General features: G+C 36.3%; 1 protein-coding gene across 11 annotated transcripts in view; it reads right to left on the bottom strand.

The window, feature by feature from the left end:
* The window catches only part of LOC123542107 (intermembrane lipid transfer protein VPS13A-like), a 227438-nt gene that overhangs the window by 84559 nt on the left and 128617 nt on the right, over positions 1 to 14262 (bottom strand). For all 11 annotated transcript variants that reach the window (XM_053531671.1, XM_053531674.1, XM_053531680.1 and 8 more), the window contains 5 exons: positions 12178 to 12309; positions 11518 to 11604; positions 9418 to 9531; positions 8230 to 8331; positions 5721 to 5813 (listed from right to left, as the gene is read on the bottom strand). In XM_053531671.1, the coding sequence (XP_053387646.1) occupies positions 5721 to 5813; positions 8230 to 8331; positions 9418 to 9531; positions 11518 to 11604; positions 12178 to 12309 (528 nt within the window). The remainder of the gene's footprint in view (positions 1 to 5720; positions 5814 to 8229; positions 8332 to 9417; positions 9532 to 11517; positions 11605 to 12177; positions 12310 to 14262) is intronic.

The following is a 14262-nucleotide window of genomic DNA, read 5'->3' as shown; positions in this document are numbered from 1 at the left end:
GAGATGGTGCGCACAAGAGTGTGTCTATGTATATAGTATAGTAACAAAAAAACAAAGTCCCATAACTCTGCAAATTTTTTTTCTGAAAGAACCTAACATGCCCCATGCACAACTACTGTTGTTACTGATCACTTGTGTGAAGTTTCATTAAATTGTGTCAAGGGGATGAGGAGAGATGGTGCGCACAAGATTGTGTCTATGTATATAGTATAGTAACAAAAAAACAAAGTCCCATAACTCTGCAAATTTTTTTTCTGAAAGAACCTAACATGCCCCATGCACAACTACTGTTGGTACTGATCACTTGTGTGAAGTTTCATTAAATTGTGTCAAGGGGATGAGGAGAGATGGTGCGCACAAGATTGTGTCTATGTATATAGTATAGCAACAAAAGAACAAAGTCCCATAACTCCGCAAAATTTTTTTCTAAAAGAACCTAACATGCCCCATCACAACTACTGTTGGTACTGATCACTTGTGTGAAGTTTCATTAAATTCTGTCAAGGGGATAAGGAGAGATGGTGCGCACAATATTGTGTCTACGGACAGACGGACAGACAGACAGACAACCTGAAACCAGTATACCCCCTTTGTTGTCGGGGGGTACAATAATATTTAAACCCTTTGATGGATGACAGAGGTACGAAACAATTAGGAACAAAAACAAATTGAATATGACCTCCAAGTGCAGTCTTGACCTTTGAGCAAAGGGTCTGAGTGTTGTACATGACACAAGGTCTAACTATGGAAAACATATGTGCCAAGTAATATTAGATATTAGAAACCTCAATGGATGGTAGAGTTCAGGACTGGACATGGAACAAACCATTTTAACTTTTTGCCTAGAAATTTGACCTTGCCTTGTAAGCTAGGGGTCTGAAAGTTGTGCATGACATACTGGTTTATTTAATGGGGATCATTTGCACTAAGTAATATTAAAACCTCTTGATGGATTGTTGTGTTACAGACTGGACAGGAAAAAAGCTAAAAAAAAGAGCTAAAAAGCCCTGTTTACCTTTAACCTCCAAGTGTGACTTTGACCCTTGAGCCAGGGGTCTGGGTTGGTGCAAAACATGTTTTCTTATTATGTACCAAGTAATTTTAAAATCCCTTGATGGGTGAGAGTAATGGACCTGACACAAAAGTGCACATGGATGGACGGAATGACGGACGGATGGAAAAACACATTCCTACATTCCCTGAAACTGATTTTTGACCAGTAGGGGACTAACAGAATTCATCATTTCATAAAAACACCTGACTAAAAATGCAAAACTATCTCAAGAAAGTAATTAATATATCACAATGAAGCAAACTGTTGCCAATAATTGCAATACTCGAACCTCAGTATTTAAAGGGACATGCTTCAAGATTTACAGAGCAATTTCAATTTTTTTAAACCAGAAAAAAAAAATTAAACATATTCTATTAATGTTTACAATATTAAACACAATTCTAAAACTTTGTTCCCTCAAACTCACAGGGTCATTGGAAATTTGTTCAAGCCATTGGTACTTTGAGTTTTCAGTAGTGTCAACATTATATAACTACGTCGAACTTACTAAAGAAATATCTATGACTTACAAGACATACTGCACACCATATTAAAACAGTTAAATAAATATATGAAAGTGCTATAACAATAGCTAAGGTTATCATTTCCTTCATTTAAGAAATAATTTATAGCAAAAGTGTTTTAACACTATTCATGCACGATGGGCAGTTATACGCCGGGTGTAATAATTTCACGAGGGTGCAGCCAAAGGGAAATTATTTGTATGACGTATTACCGCCCTAGTGTATAAATAGTGTTAAAACACAGTTTTGCTATGAACTATTTCCATTCTAATATGCCCTTAATCTAAAACAGAAGCTAAAATATAGAAGTGCTTTTTCTTGGTCGCAACAAAAACTTTGACGTCACCACACTTTTAATCTGATGTCATTCTATCACAAGAGTGTTTTAACAGAGACAAGCATATAAGAATTTATTTTCACAAAGTGCAAAAACTTTGGACTTATAGAAGGCATGGACTGATTGCAACTTTCATAGTTCATAGTTGAAACCTATACTTTGACCAGATACACATCAGACAATAAGTCTGAGCAAAGAACTCAGACTTTGACAGAACAAAGATGGAGTACAGCTCTTTCTATTTTGTATAAAAATTAAATTGAGTAACTCAATGTTTACCAGAGTATTTATAGATAAATCGTCTAAAATGCGCAGCATCATATTTCCTCCTTTAACATGCAGTTTGTAACTCATAGGACATAAACCCAGAGGTGCATCACTTTCAAAATTTCCATTTATATATCATACACTGTACAACCATCCAAACAAGAGGACCATGATGGTCCTGAATCGCTCACCTCTTCCCACATGACCCAGTTTTGAGTATGACGTCGTTTTTTCTATTATTTGACATAGTGACCTAGTTTTTGAGCTCATGTGACCCAGTTTTGAACTTGACCTAGATATTATCAAGATAAAAATTCTGACCAATTTTCATGAAGATCCATTGAAAAATATGGTCTCTAGAGAGGTCACAAGGTTTTTCTATTATTTGACTTATTGACCTAGTTTTCGAAGGTACGTGACCCTGTTCTGAATTTTATCTAGATATCATCAAGGTGAACATTCTAATTTTCATGAAGATCTCATGAAAAATATGGCCTCTAGAGAGGTCACAAGGTTTTTCTATTTTTATACCTACTGGCCTTGTTTTTGACCGCACGTGACCCAGTTTCGAAACTGACCTAGATATCATCAAGGTGAACATTTAGATCAATTTTCATGAAGATCCATTGAAAAATATGGCCTCTAGAGAAGTCAAAAGATTTTAATAATTTTAGACCTACTGACCTAGTTTTTGACCGCAGTTGACCCAGTTTCGAACTTGACCTAGATATCATCAAGATGAACATTCTGACCAACTTTCATACAGATCCCATGAAAAGTATGGCCTCTAGAGAGGTCACAAGGTTTTTTTTATTATTTGACCTACTGACCTAGTTTTTGAAGGCACATGACCCAGTTTCGAATTTGACCTAGATATCATCAAGGTGAACATTCTGACCAATTTTTATGGAGATCCATTCGTAAGTATGGCCTCTAGAGAGGTCACAAGGTTTTTCTATTTTTAGACCTACTGACCTAGTTTTTGACTGCACATGACCCTGTTTCGAACTTGACCTAGATATCATCAAGATGAACATTCTGACCAATTTTCATACAGATCCCATGAAAAATATGGCCTTTAGAGAGGTCACAAGGTTTTTCTATTACTTGACCTACTGACCTAGTTTTTGAAGGCACGTGACCCAGTTTTGAACTTGTCCTAGATATCATCAAGATGAACATTCAGACCAACTTTCATACAGATCCCATAAAAAATATGGCCTCTAGAGAGGTCACAAGGTTTTTCTATTATATGACCTACTGACCTAGTTTTTGAAGGCACGTGACCCACTTTCAAACTTGACCTAGATATCATCAAGGTAAACATTCTGACCAATTTTCATGAAGATCTCATGAAATATATGGCCTCTAGAAAGGTCACAAGGTTTTTCTATTTTTAGACCTACTGACCTAGTTTTTGATCGCACGTGACCCAGTTTCGAACTTGACCTAGATATCATCAAGACGAACATTCAGACCAACTTTCATACAGATCCCATGAAAAATATGGCCTTTAGAGAGGTCACAAGGTTTTTCTATTATTTGACCTACTGACCTAGTTTTTGAAGGCACATGACCCACTTTCAAACTTGACCTAGATATCATCAAGGTGAACGTTCTGACCAATTTTCATGAAGATCTTGTGAAATATATGGCCTCTAGAGAGGTCACAAGGTTTTTCTATTTTTAGACCTACTGACCTAGTTTTTGAAGGGACGTGACCCAGTTTCGAACTTGACCTAGATATCATCAAGGTGAACAATCTGACCAATTTTCATGAAGATCTTGTGAAATATATGGCCTCTAGAGAGGTCACAAGGTTTTTCTATTTTTAGACCTACTGACCTAGTTTTTGACGACACGTGACCCAGCTTCGAACTTGACCTAGATATCATCAAGATGAACATTCTGACCAACTTTCATAAAGATCCCATGAAAAATGTGACCTCTAGAGTGGTCACAAGCAAAAGTTTACAGATGGACGCACGCACGCACGCACACACTGACACACGGACGGACAACGGACGACGGACACCGCACGATCACAAAAGCTCACCTTGTCACTTTGTGACAGGTGAGCTAAAAATACATCACCAATAAATTTGAGAATAAAAATATTTCAATGGTCACAATTAATACTGTATCACGATGAAGTTCTAAATGACAACTAACTGAATTTATAAAAAGGCAACAAACAAAAGTTCAGGTGTTTCATCAGAGGCAAAATAAATAAATGTAAATTGTTTTAAAAGCTAGAAGATTAATTAACTTTATGTAATTAAGATATAAAAGTATGTTACATGTTTGTTAAAATCACACAATATACTGCTGTGAAAAACATCTCAAACAGTGATTGTTAAACATTTGTCCATTAAAAATGCAAACAGAAATTCTTTTCCCACATTTAAGTTTATAAGTTAAAATAGTTGAGAAAAAATACAGTTGTGCAAAGATTAGCAATAAATTCACAGCAGACAAAATGTCCTACAATACCACAGTTGACGCTGTCGAGAAACAGCTCAGCATCTGTGTTACCAACAGTCCAAAACATGATTACTGTTTTATTCATAACCAAATCATTCATCACTGTTTATAATAACTGGTTGATCCACCAGAACTGACACTAACACTGTTTTTTAAAGAGTTTGGTCTTATTTTTGTAGAAGAAACAGAAATAAACTATACATCACTCTAAATGTCTCTGGTGGTAGTATATGTGTGAAACTCTGGACAATGAAAAGTTTTGAAAAATGTATCTCTTTTTTTTTAAGTTTACAAAACTTTTAAAGGAAAATGTTGCTATGGTAATTTTCATACCATTTTTTTACTTTCAAATTTATACATAGAAGGATTATCACAAAAATGTGCAAATATCTAAGTATAAATGCAATATGTCGATGTCAAGAATGCGTATCATTTAAAAAAAAAAAAAATTCAAATTATGTCATGGTCCAGAATTTTACCAACTAAGGAGAATATTAAAATGATGTTAAAATTATATGTGGATCCTGTGAAATAAAGCCACCATTCATGAAAAATCCTTTTATGGACTTGGTGGATCAAACAGTATATATCATGTAACTACTGTCAACAGCACTGGATTACTGCTGTAAACAGCACATTGAAAAACTGCTATCAACTTTCTTTTCATCTACAAGTACATGGCAACTTTTCAACATAAAACAGATTGTGTAAGGTTAAATCTTGCTGTCAGTTGTGTAGGAATTTCATACTATCTTAATGTGTTACAAATCACAAGTAAAATAAAGTAGACAAATGAGCCATAACAATATCACAACTTACAAAAATATCTGTTGTTTATCTAACTCATTATTTTACCTTAATTTGTTTCTTGTACATACATTTCTAGAAAATTAAATTACAATGTAACATATCTGCAATAAATACAGTTCTGTAAAACACTATAACCTATTGTGCACTACCATAACACCAACTATAAATCTGAAATATATAAACTACATTTTTAGTTTTACTTTACATGTATAAACTACAAGTACAAATGAAATTCACAGCCTACCTTTTTCTTAGAAAACAGTGAATTCTTCTTGAATGAGAACATCATAACATCCTTGAGATCAGGCGCATGATCCACTTGGTCATCATCTCCAGCCTGAAAAGTCAAGGTAATCTATACAATGCCGCAAGTCGAGGTAATCTAATACAATCCCACAGGTAAAGGTCATTTAATACTATACAACAGGTTGATCTCATTTAATACAATACAACTGGTCCATGTCATTTAATACAATGCAACAGGTCAATGTCATTTAATACAATACAACAGGTCAATGCCATTTAATACAATACAACAGGTCCATGTCATTTAATACAATACAACAGGTCAATGTCATTTAATACAATAACAACAGGTCAATGTCATTTAATACAATAACAACTGGTCAATGTCATTTAATACAATACAACTGGTCAATGTCATTTAATACGATACAACTGGTCAATGTCATTTAACACGATAACAACTGGTCAATGTCATTTAATACAATATAACTGGTCCATGTCATTTAATACAATACAACAGGTCAATGCCATTTAATACAGTAAAACAGATTTAATACAATACAACTGGTCCATGTCATTTAATACAATAACAACTGGTCAATGTCATTTAATACAATACAACTGGTCCATGTCATTTAATACAATACAACAGGTCAATGTCATTTAATACAATACAACAGGTCAATGTCATTTAATACAATACAACAGGTCAAGATCATTTTATATAGCACAAAAGGTACCAGTCAACAGGTAAAGGTTACTGAATACACTGCACATAATCAAAGTTGCTTAAGGTCAAGACTATGTAACAGAAATCTATCAAATGCTGTATTTCCTATTGCAAGATCAAGCTACTGGCTATGTAGACCAAACACTTCTCTACAGCAACACATTGTCTTTCCTATTATAAAATATTCTTAGTAACTCGTTCTCTTCAGGGCAACAACCTCTATAACAATATTTTTGCCAGCAATGTGGTTTTGTGCTCTACAAAGGGTGACACTATATTATTGTAAAGAGATGGATGTTACCTTGTATCTGAGTAACATGTCAGTCTTGTTGATCATCCAGTAGGGACTATATGCGTTACCTTGTATTTGAGTAACATGTCAGTCTTGTTGATCATCCAGTAGGGACTATATACGTTATCTTGTATTTGAGTAACATGTCAGTCTTGTTGATCATCCAGTCGGGACTATATACGTTACCTTGTATCTGAGCAACATGTCAGTCTTGTTGGTCATCCAGTAGGGACTATATAAGTTACCTTGTATCTGAGCAACATGTCAGTCTTGTTGATCATCCAGTAGGGACTATATATGTTACCATGTATCTGAGCAACATGTCAGTCGTGTTGATCATCCAGTAGGGACTATATACGTTACCTTGTATTTGAGTAACATGTCAGTCTTGTTGATCATCCAGTAGGGACTTTATACGTTACCTTGTATCTGAGCAACATGTCAGTCTTGTTGATCATCCAGTAGGGACTTTATATGTTACCATGTATCTGAGTAACATGTCAGTCTTGTTGATCATCCAGTAGGGACTGTATACGTTACATTGTATCTGAGCAACATGTCAGTCTTGTTGATCATCCAGTAGGGACTATATATGTTACCATGTATCTGAGTAACATGTCAGTCTTGTTGATCATCCAGTAGGGACTGTATACATCACCTTGTATCTGAGTAACATGTCAGTCTTGTTGATCATCCAGTAGGGACTGTATACGTTACATTGTATCTGAGCAACATGTCAGTCTTGTTGATCATCCAGCAGGGACTGTATACGTTACCTTGTATCTGAGCAACATGTCAGTCTTGTTGATCATCCAATAGGGACTGTATACATCACCTTGTATCTGAGTAACATGTCAGTCTTGTTGATCATCCAGTAGGGACTATATATGTTAACTTGTATCTGAGCAACATGTCAGTCTTGTTGATCATCTAGTAATGACTATATATGTTACCTTGTATCTGAGCAACATGCCAGTCTTGTTGATCATCCAGTAGGGACTATATATGTTACCTTGTATCTGAGTAACATGTCAGTCTTGTTGATCATCCAGTAGGGACTATATACGTTACCTTGTATCTGAGCAACATGTCAGTTTTGTTGATCATTCAGTAGGGACTATATATCTTACCTTGTATCTGAGCAACATGCCAGTCTTGTTGATCATCCAGTAGGGACTATATACGTTACCTTGTATCTGAGTAACATGCCAGTCTTGTTGATCATCCAGTATGGACTATATACGTTACCTTGTATCTGAGTAACATGCCAGTCTTGTTGATCATCCAGTAGGGACTATATACGTTACCTTGTATCTGAGTAACATGCCAGTCTTGTTGATCATCCAGTAGGGACTATATATATTTACCTTGTATCTGAGCAACATGCCAGTCTTGTTGATCATCCAGTAGGGACTATATACGTTACCTTGTATCTGAGTAACATGTCAGTCTTGTTGATGTTCCAGTAGGGACTATATATGTTACCTTGTATTTGAGTAACATGTCAGTTTTGTTGATCATCCAGTAGGGACTATACACGGACACATCTAGAACACCAGGCCCTTGTTTATAGTGAAGACCTAAGTCCTGAAAATATATCATTTTTATTCACAGTATGTTTAATATAAATTATCTGTCAACAGTAGGAGTCTGCGAAAGACTATATCTATAAATGAATGCAGCACTCTCAAATAAACAATTCCTTTTATTAATGTAAATCCCCATGTAAAACTCATCTTCTGTTTTCCAGTGTTAGTGTTTTATTTTTATTACCTTGAAGTGTATTTTTATGACTGCGTGGCAAGAGAAATTTTCTGTTCCAAAAAGACATGAGCAATCTATAACCTATTCAAAATACAGCAGACAAGATCTGTCCATAAGACAGTTCACTATTCAACAGCTTCTAAGACAAACAAGGGCCAAAAGTTGGCAAGTCGTTTTATTATAATTTATAACAAACTTAATGACAATGAAAACAACTTATATGCAAAACTTCAACCAAACTTTCTTTAAGTTGAAAAAGAGTCATTACATGAATTAAATTTAACCAAAAGTTACCTTACTTGATCATTACAGTACGCGGGATGACAGGAAAGCATTTTGAAGAGTTCAATCCAATACATGTATTTGTTACTGAGATACAACTTAATAGTCAGCTGCATGCAAAAACTTCAACCACAAGCTATGTGTAAAGTTTCAATTGCAATATACGCAATGGTGACTGAGATATTAATTTGCAATGTAAAACTTTAAACAAGGAGTGACGCACACATACAGCACTCCCTAGAAAACTTTTCATTAAACTGTTTCTTCACTGCAGATATTGTAAAATCATTTCAAGTCAGTGGGTATGTAATTTTGTGGTTCTGGTGGAAATTTGACTATTTCATGAGGATATATATTTGTGGATATCAATTTTGTAGATAAAATGGATTTTTTTTGTTTATTGGGATTTAATTTTGTGGATTTACTCAACCATGAAATCCATTATAATTAGTCCCCCATGATTACTCAAAAGTATTTTCAATACATAAATAATGAAATACACACCAGGACATTGCCGCATATTAACTGTGTAAACACGGGCTTGCTATATGTTCATATAACACATGCTGCCAATCATGTTATAATAGTGATTTCAAAGTATTTTGTGTAAACAATACACTGACTTACCATTGTAATTTTCTTGCTTTTGTCATATGCTTCAAACGTCCAGACTGAAAGCTCTGGTATATCCACCTCCAATAAACGGCGCCCTACCCACTCCATATTCTGATAATCTGGTATCTAAATAGTTAAATTACAATGAAATGTAGAACTGAAAACTGTTTACTATAACTTAAAACAAGAGCTGTCTCCATAGGATGACACATGCCCCCGATGGCACTTTAAATGAATAGTTATGGCCGATGTTAGAGTTTAGGACCTTTGATCTATGAAGCTGGGTCTTGCGCGCGACACGTCGTCTTACTGTGTCACACATTCATGCGTAGTTATTTTAAAATCCATGCATGAATGACAAAAATATGGACCGGACACGCCCATCAATGCACTATCATGAAAAATGACCTTTAACGTCTAAGTGTGACCTTGACCTTTGAGCTACGGACCTGGGTCTTGCGCGCGACACGTCGTCTTACTGTGGTACACATTCATGCCAAGTTATTTGAAAATCCATCCATCAATGACAAAGATATGGACCGGACACGCCCATCAATGCACTATCCTTTAATGTCTAAGTGTGACCTTGACCTTTGAGCTACGGACCTGGGTCTTGCGCACGACATGTCATCTTACTGTGGTACACATTCATGCCAAGTTATTTGAAAATCCATCCATCGATGACACAAAGATATGGACCGGACACGCCCATCAATGCACTATCCTTTAATGTCTAAGTGTGACCTTGATCTTTGAGCTACGGACCTGGGTCTTGCGCGCGACACGTCGTCTTACTGTGGTACACATTCATGCCAAGTTATTTGAAAATCCATCCATCGATGACAAAGATATGGACCGGACACGAAAAATGCGGACAGACCGACAGATCGACAGACTGACAGACCGACAGACTGACAGACCGACGGTTCAAAAACTATATGCCTCCCTTTGGGGGCATAAAAAACTGATAAGAAATGTGTTCATAAAACAGTATAACAGACTTTGTGAGTGTCTGAGGATGCTTGGGGATGAGTATGGGGTTATTAAGTACATTTTTTGTATCCATGTGTAAGAAATGTAAAAAGAACAAGAGCTTGCAGAACACGAAATTTCCCCTTGATGCATTCATTAATTGCACGAGGAACAGAAATTATTTGGTCACTGGACACAAAAGTTCTGTTGTTCTGGGTCAATGTGACCTTGACCTTTGATCTACTGACCTCAAAGTCAATAGGGGTCAACTGCTGGTCATAATAAACCTCCCTATCAACTTTCATGATCCTAGTCCCAAGCATTCTCAAGTTATTGTCTGGAAATGGTTTAACTGTTCTGGGTCACTGTGACCTTGACCTCTGGTCTCAAAATCAAATAAGTTAGCATAGTTAGAGAAATCCTGCGTTTTTTAAGAATGACATACAAATGTTGGTTTTTTTTGCATCAGTTTTCATTGCTAACATGCATGTTAATTTTCTTCTTTACCAATTTTAGGATTTAATGAATTAGCCATTCAAAATGTCAAACATTTTGGTAACTTCAGGTTTCTGCATTATTTCATAAAAATAACAAATTAAATATTTTACTTCTCCTGAAAAAATATATTTTTGTAAGTTAGGCATCTTGAATGGAGACCAATGACGTAAGATCTTAATGCTAATGTTGTTCAGCTATTTTTCAGTAATATGATACATGTAAGATGACCAAGCTGTGTTCCTAGACTAATAACCATAAACTCTCAGTTCTATGCCAGCAACTGACAGCCTCCCCACACGAGACAGGATCTGAACACATCTTTCTGTGACAGATTTAGCACTGTTCTTCAACAGTATTTCAGTTTTCAAAACAAAGCAGTAAAAGTGACCAGTGTTCCAGGATTCTGTACCAGTACTAGTTTGTTCTCTACAAGTTACTGCCAACTTCTCCACATGAATCTGAGGAAAAGGATGAAATGACTTCAGATACAATGTGTTTTTATCAAATCAACAAGACATATGCCATGCTCCTGGATCAAACTTAAGACACTAACGTTCATTAATCTGCCCTCTGCAGGTGGACGGACTTTAAACAGCCACCAAGACTAACTCGGCCCATTCGGGTTACGGAATGTATACATACTGTTATTTCAATGTTGGTTTTGCCCACACAGGCGTGATCCAATGGTATACTGCATCCTCTATCTAACTCAAAGGCATCAGCTGTGCCCTGAAATATTGTAAAATATTTCTTATAATTTCATAACCACTGCAAATTTTCTTGGAAATACTTTTTCAATATGTTTCTTAGAAATGTTTCCTGTCAATTCATTTATTTGCAACTTTACTCACTAAAACAAACATTTGTTTAACTATTAACAATACTTCCCTACAAAATAAGCAATGCACTTCAACATCACACTGCATCCTTTTAAATACATAATCAAGACTATAAGCTTACCTCCAGCATATTTTTGACCTTCATAGTAAGAGCCTTACCTCTGGCATGATCTTGACCTTGATTTAGATTATGCACCAGCATGAAATTAACCTTGTTTTGAGTTACTGGTATGCATAGTAAGATCCTTACTTTCAGCATGAAATTGACCTTGTTTGAGATAACACATAATAAGATCCTTGCTTACTACAGGATTTTGACCTTGTAGGAAAATAGGACAGAAGGATAAATCTTAAAGATTACTTGCCTTTAGCATATTTATTGCAGGAGACAATACAAAAGGTCACTTCCCTCTAGCAAAACTGACCTTATGGCATGGCAACAGTAGGATAAATTAAGAATTACCTCTAGCATGACTCTGATCTTGTAAGGTAAGAGGTTATGCATGACAACAGTAGGATAAAGGTGAAAGGTTGTTGACTTTGCAGCCAATGTGTCTCCTCCTTCATAATACACTGACTCAATCTGTGCCCTGACCTGGAATATAATTAATACAGAAGGTTTTTTGTCTACTGAAAATATGACAAACAACTGACACAGAAAGTAGGCATACCTAAGTAGTCTATTGGGAAAGATTCGTTTAGCACGACCTCTAGCAAAGCAAAAACAAGAGTGGCCCGTACATTCAATCAGGACTGTTATATTTCGTTCTTCTCAGATCGTTCAGCACAGCTTTAATGCCATGCCATTTCGGCCTGGGTGGTTCCAATACTTCCAATTTCATAGCTTTGGGTATTGTATAATCACCCCTAGGATATGGTGCTTGCTTTTTAATTTTGTCTTTTGGCAGTTTCTGTGATATGCAGTCGCCATAACCTCAGATCCCCTTTCTAAATTCCATTTTGTTTAATTCTGTCCATTGTTTTCTCATTTAGGGCAAACCCATTTTTTCTACTGGGGACTATATGCTGCTGTTCATGGAATATACACACTCAACAGTGTATCATTGAAGATTCCATGTACACTGCCATATGAAAACATCTGTGGATGTCTCGAAACTGCTTTTGTACTTTTAGCATGTTTAAATGTTGAGTTCTGCTCAACCAAGGGCTAGAGGGCGTGGACGGTAGCATGCATTTCAACTACCGTCCATGAACAGGCTCAATCAAACCGAGCCTGCAACATTTTCACTTTTGGTGTGTTGGGCGGTCTGTGGAGTTTCCACATTTTCTATTCTGATGCGTAAAACACTGAAACTATTATAATGTCATGTACAATCTGTTTTCAGCTACATAGATGAGTAAGACAAAGACGAGACAACCAGATGTGTGTCCAGCTGCCATAGGTGCCACCACTTACTGCCACTGTTAGCTCATATATCTTGCTGACAATGCAAGATTAAGTAAACTTCAATATTATTTATACATTCAGAAATCAAACAAGAGGGCCATGAAGGCCCTGTATCGCTCACCTGACCTACTGACCTAAAGATCATCAAGATTAACATTCTGACCAAGTTTCATTAAGATATGGTCATAAATGTGGTCTCTAAAGTGTTAACTAGCTTTTCCTTTGATTTGACCCGTTGAACTAGTTTTTGACCCAACATGACCCAGATTCGAACTTGACTTAAAGATCATATAGATTAACATTCTGACTAAGTTTCATGAAGATACAGTCATAAATGTGGCCTCTAGAGTGTTATCAAGCTTTTCCTTTGATTTGACCTAGTGACCTAGTTTTTGACCCCACTTGACCCAGCTTTAAATTGACCTATAGATCATTAAGATCAACATTCTGACCAAGTTTCATTAAGATATGTTCATAAATGTGGCCTCTACAGTGTTAACTAGCTTTTCCTCTGATTTGACCTGGTGACCTAGTTTTTGATCCTACATGACCCAGATTCAAACTGGATCTTGAGACCATCAATAAAAACATTCTGACCAAGATTCATGAAGATACAGTCATAAATGTCGCCTCTACAGTGTTAACAAGCTTTTCCTTTGATTTGACCTGGTGACCTAGTTTTTGACCCCAGATGACCCAATATCGAATTCATCCAAGATTTTATTGAGGGTAACATTCTGACCAAGTTTCATTAAGATTGGGCCAAAATTGTGACCTCTAGAGTGTTAACAAGCTTTTCCTCTGATTTGACCTGGTGACCTAGTTTTTGACCCCAGATGACCAAATATCGAACTTGTCCAAGATTTTATTGAGGGTAACATTCTGACCAAGTTTCATTAAGATTAGGCCAAAATTGTGACCTCTAGAGTGTTAACAGTCAAATTGTTGACGACGGACGACTGACAAACGGACGACGGACACAGGGTGATCACAAAAGCTCACCTTTGAGCACTTTGTGCTCAGGTGAGCTAAAAGGTCTAAGTGTTGGGAGTACTAACAAGAGCTGTCACAGGAGACCACAGGCTTGACTATTTCAATGCTGCACAGTGAAACTGGGCACATCTAAGGAAGCTGGAGCTG

This window comes from Mercenaria mercenaria, chromosome 19, assembly GCF_021730395.1.
Source record: "Mercenaria mercenaria strain notata chromosome 19, MADL_Memer_1, whole genome shotgun sequence".
NCBI classification, from domain to species: domain Eukaryota; kingdom Metazoa; phylum Mollusca; class Bivalvia; order Venerida; family Veneridae; genus Mercenaria; species Mercenaria mercenaria.
The sequence above is the reverse complement of the archived record's forward strand: the minus strand, read 5'-3'. Positions and strand labels throughout refer to the sequence as shown.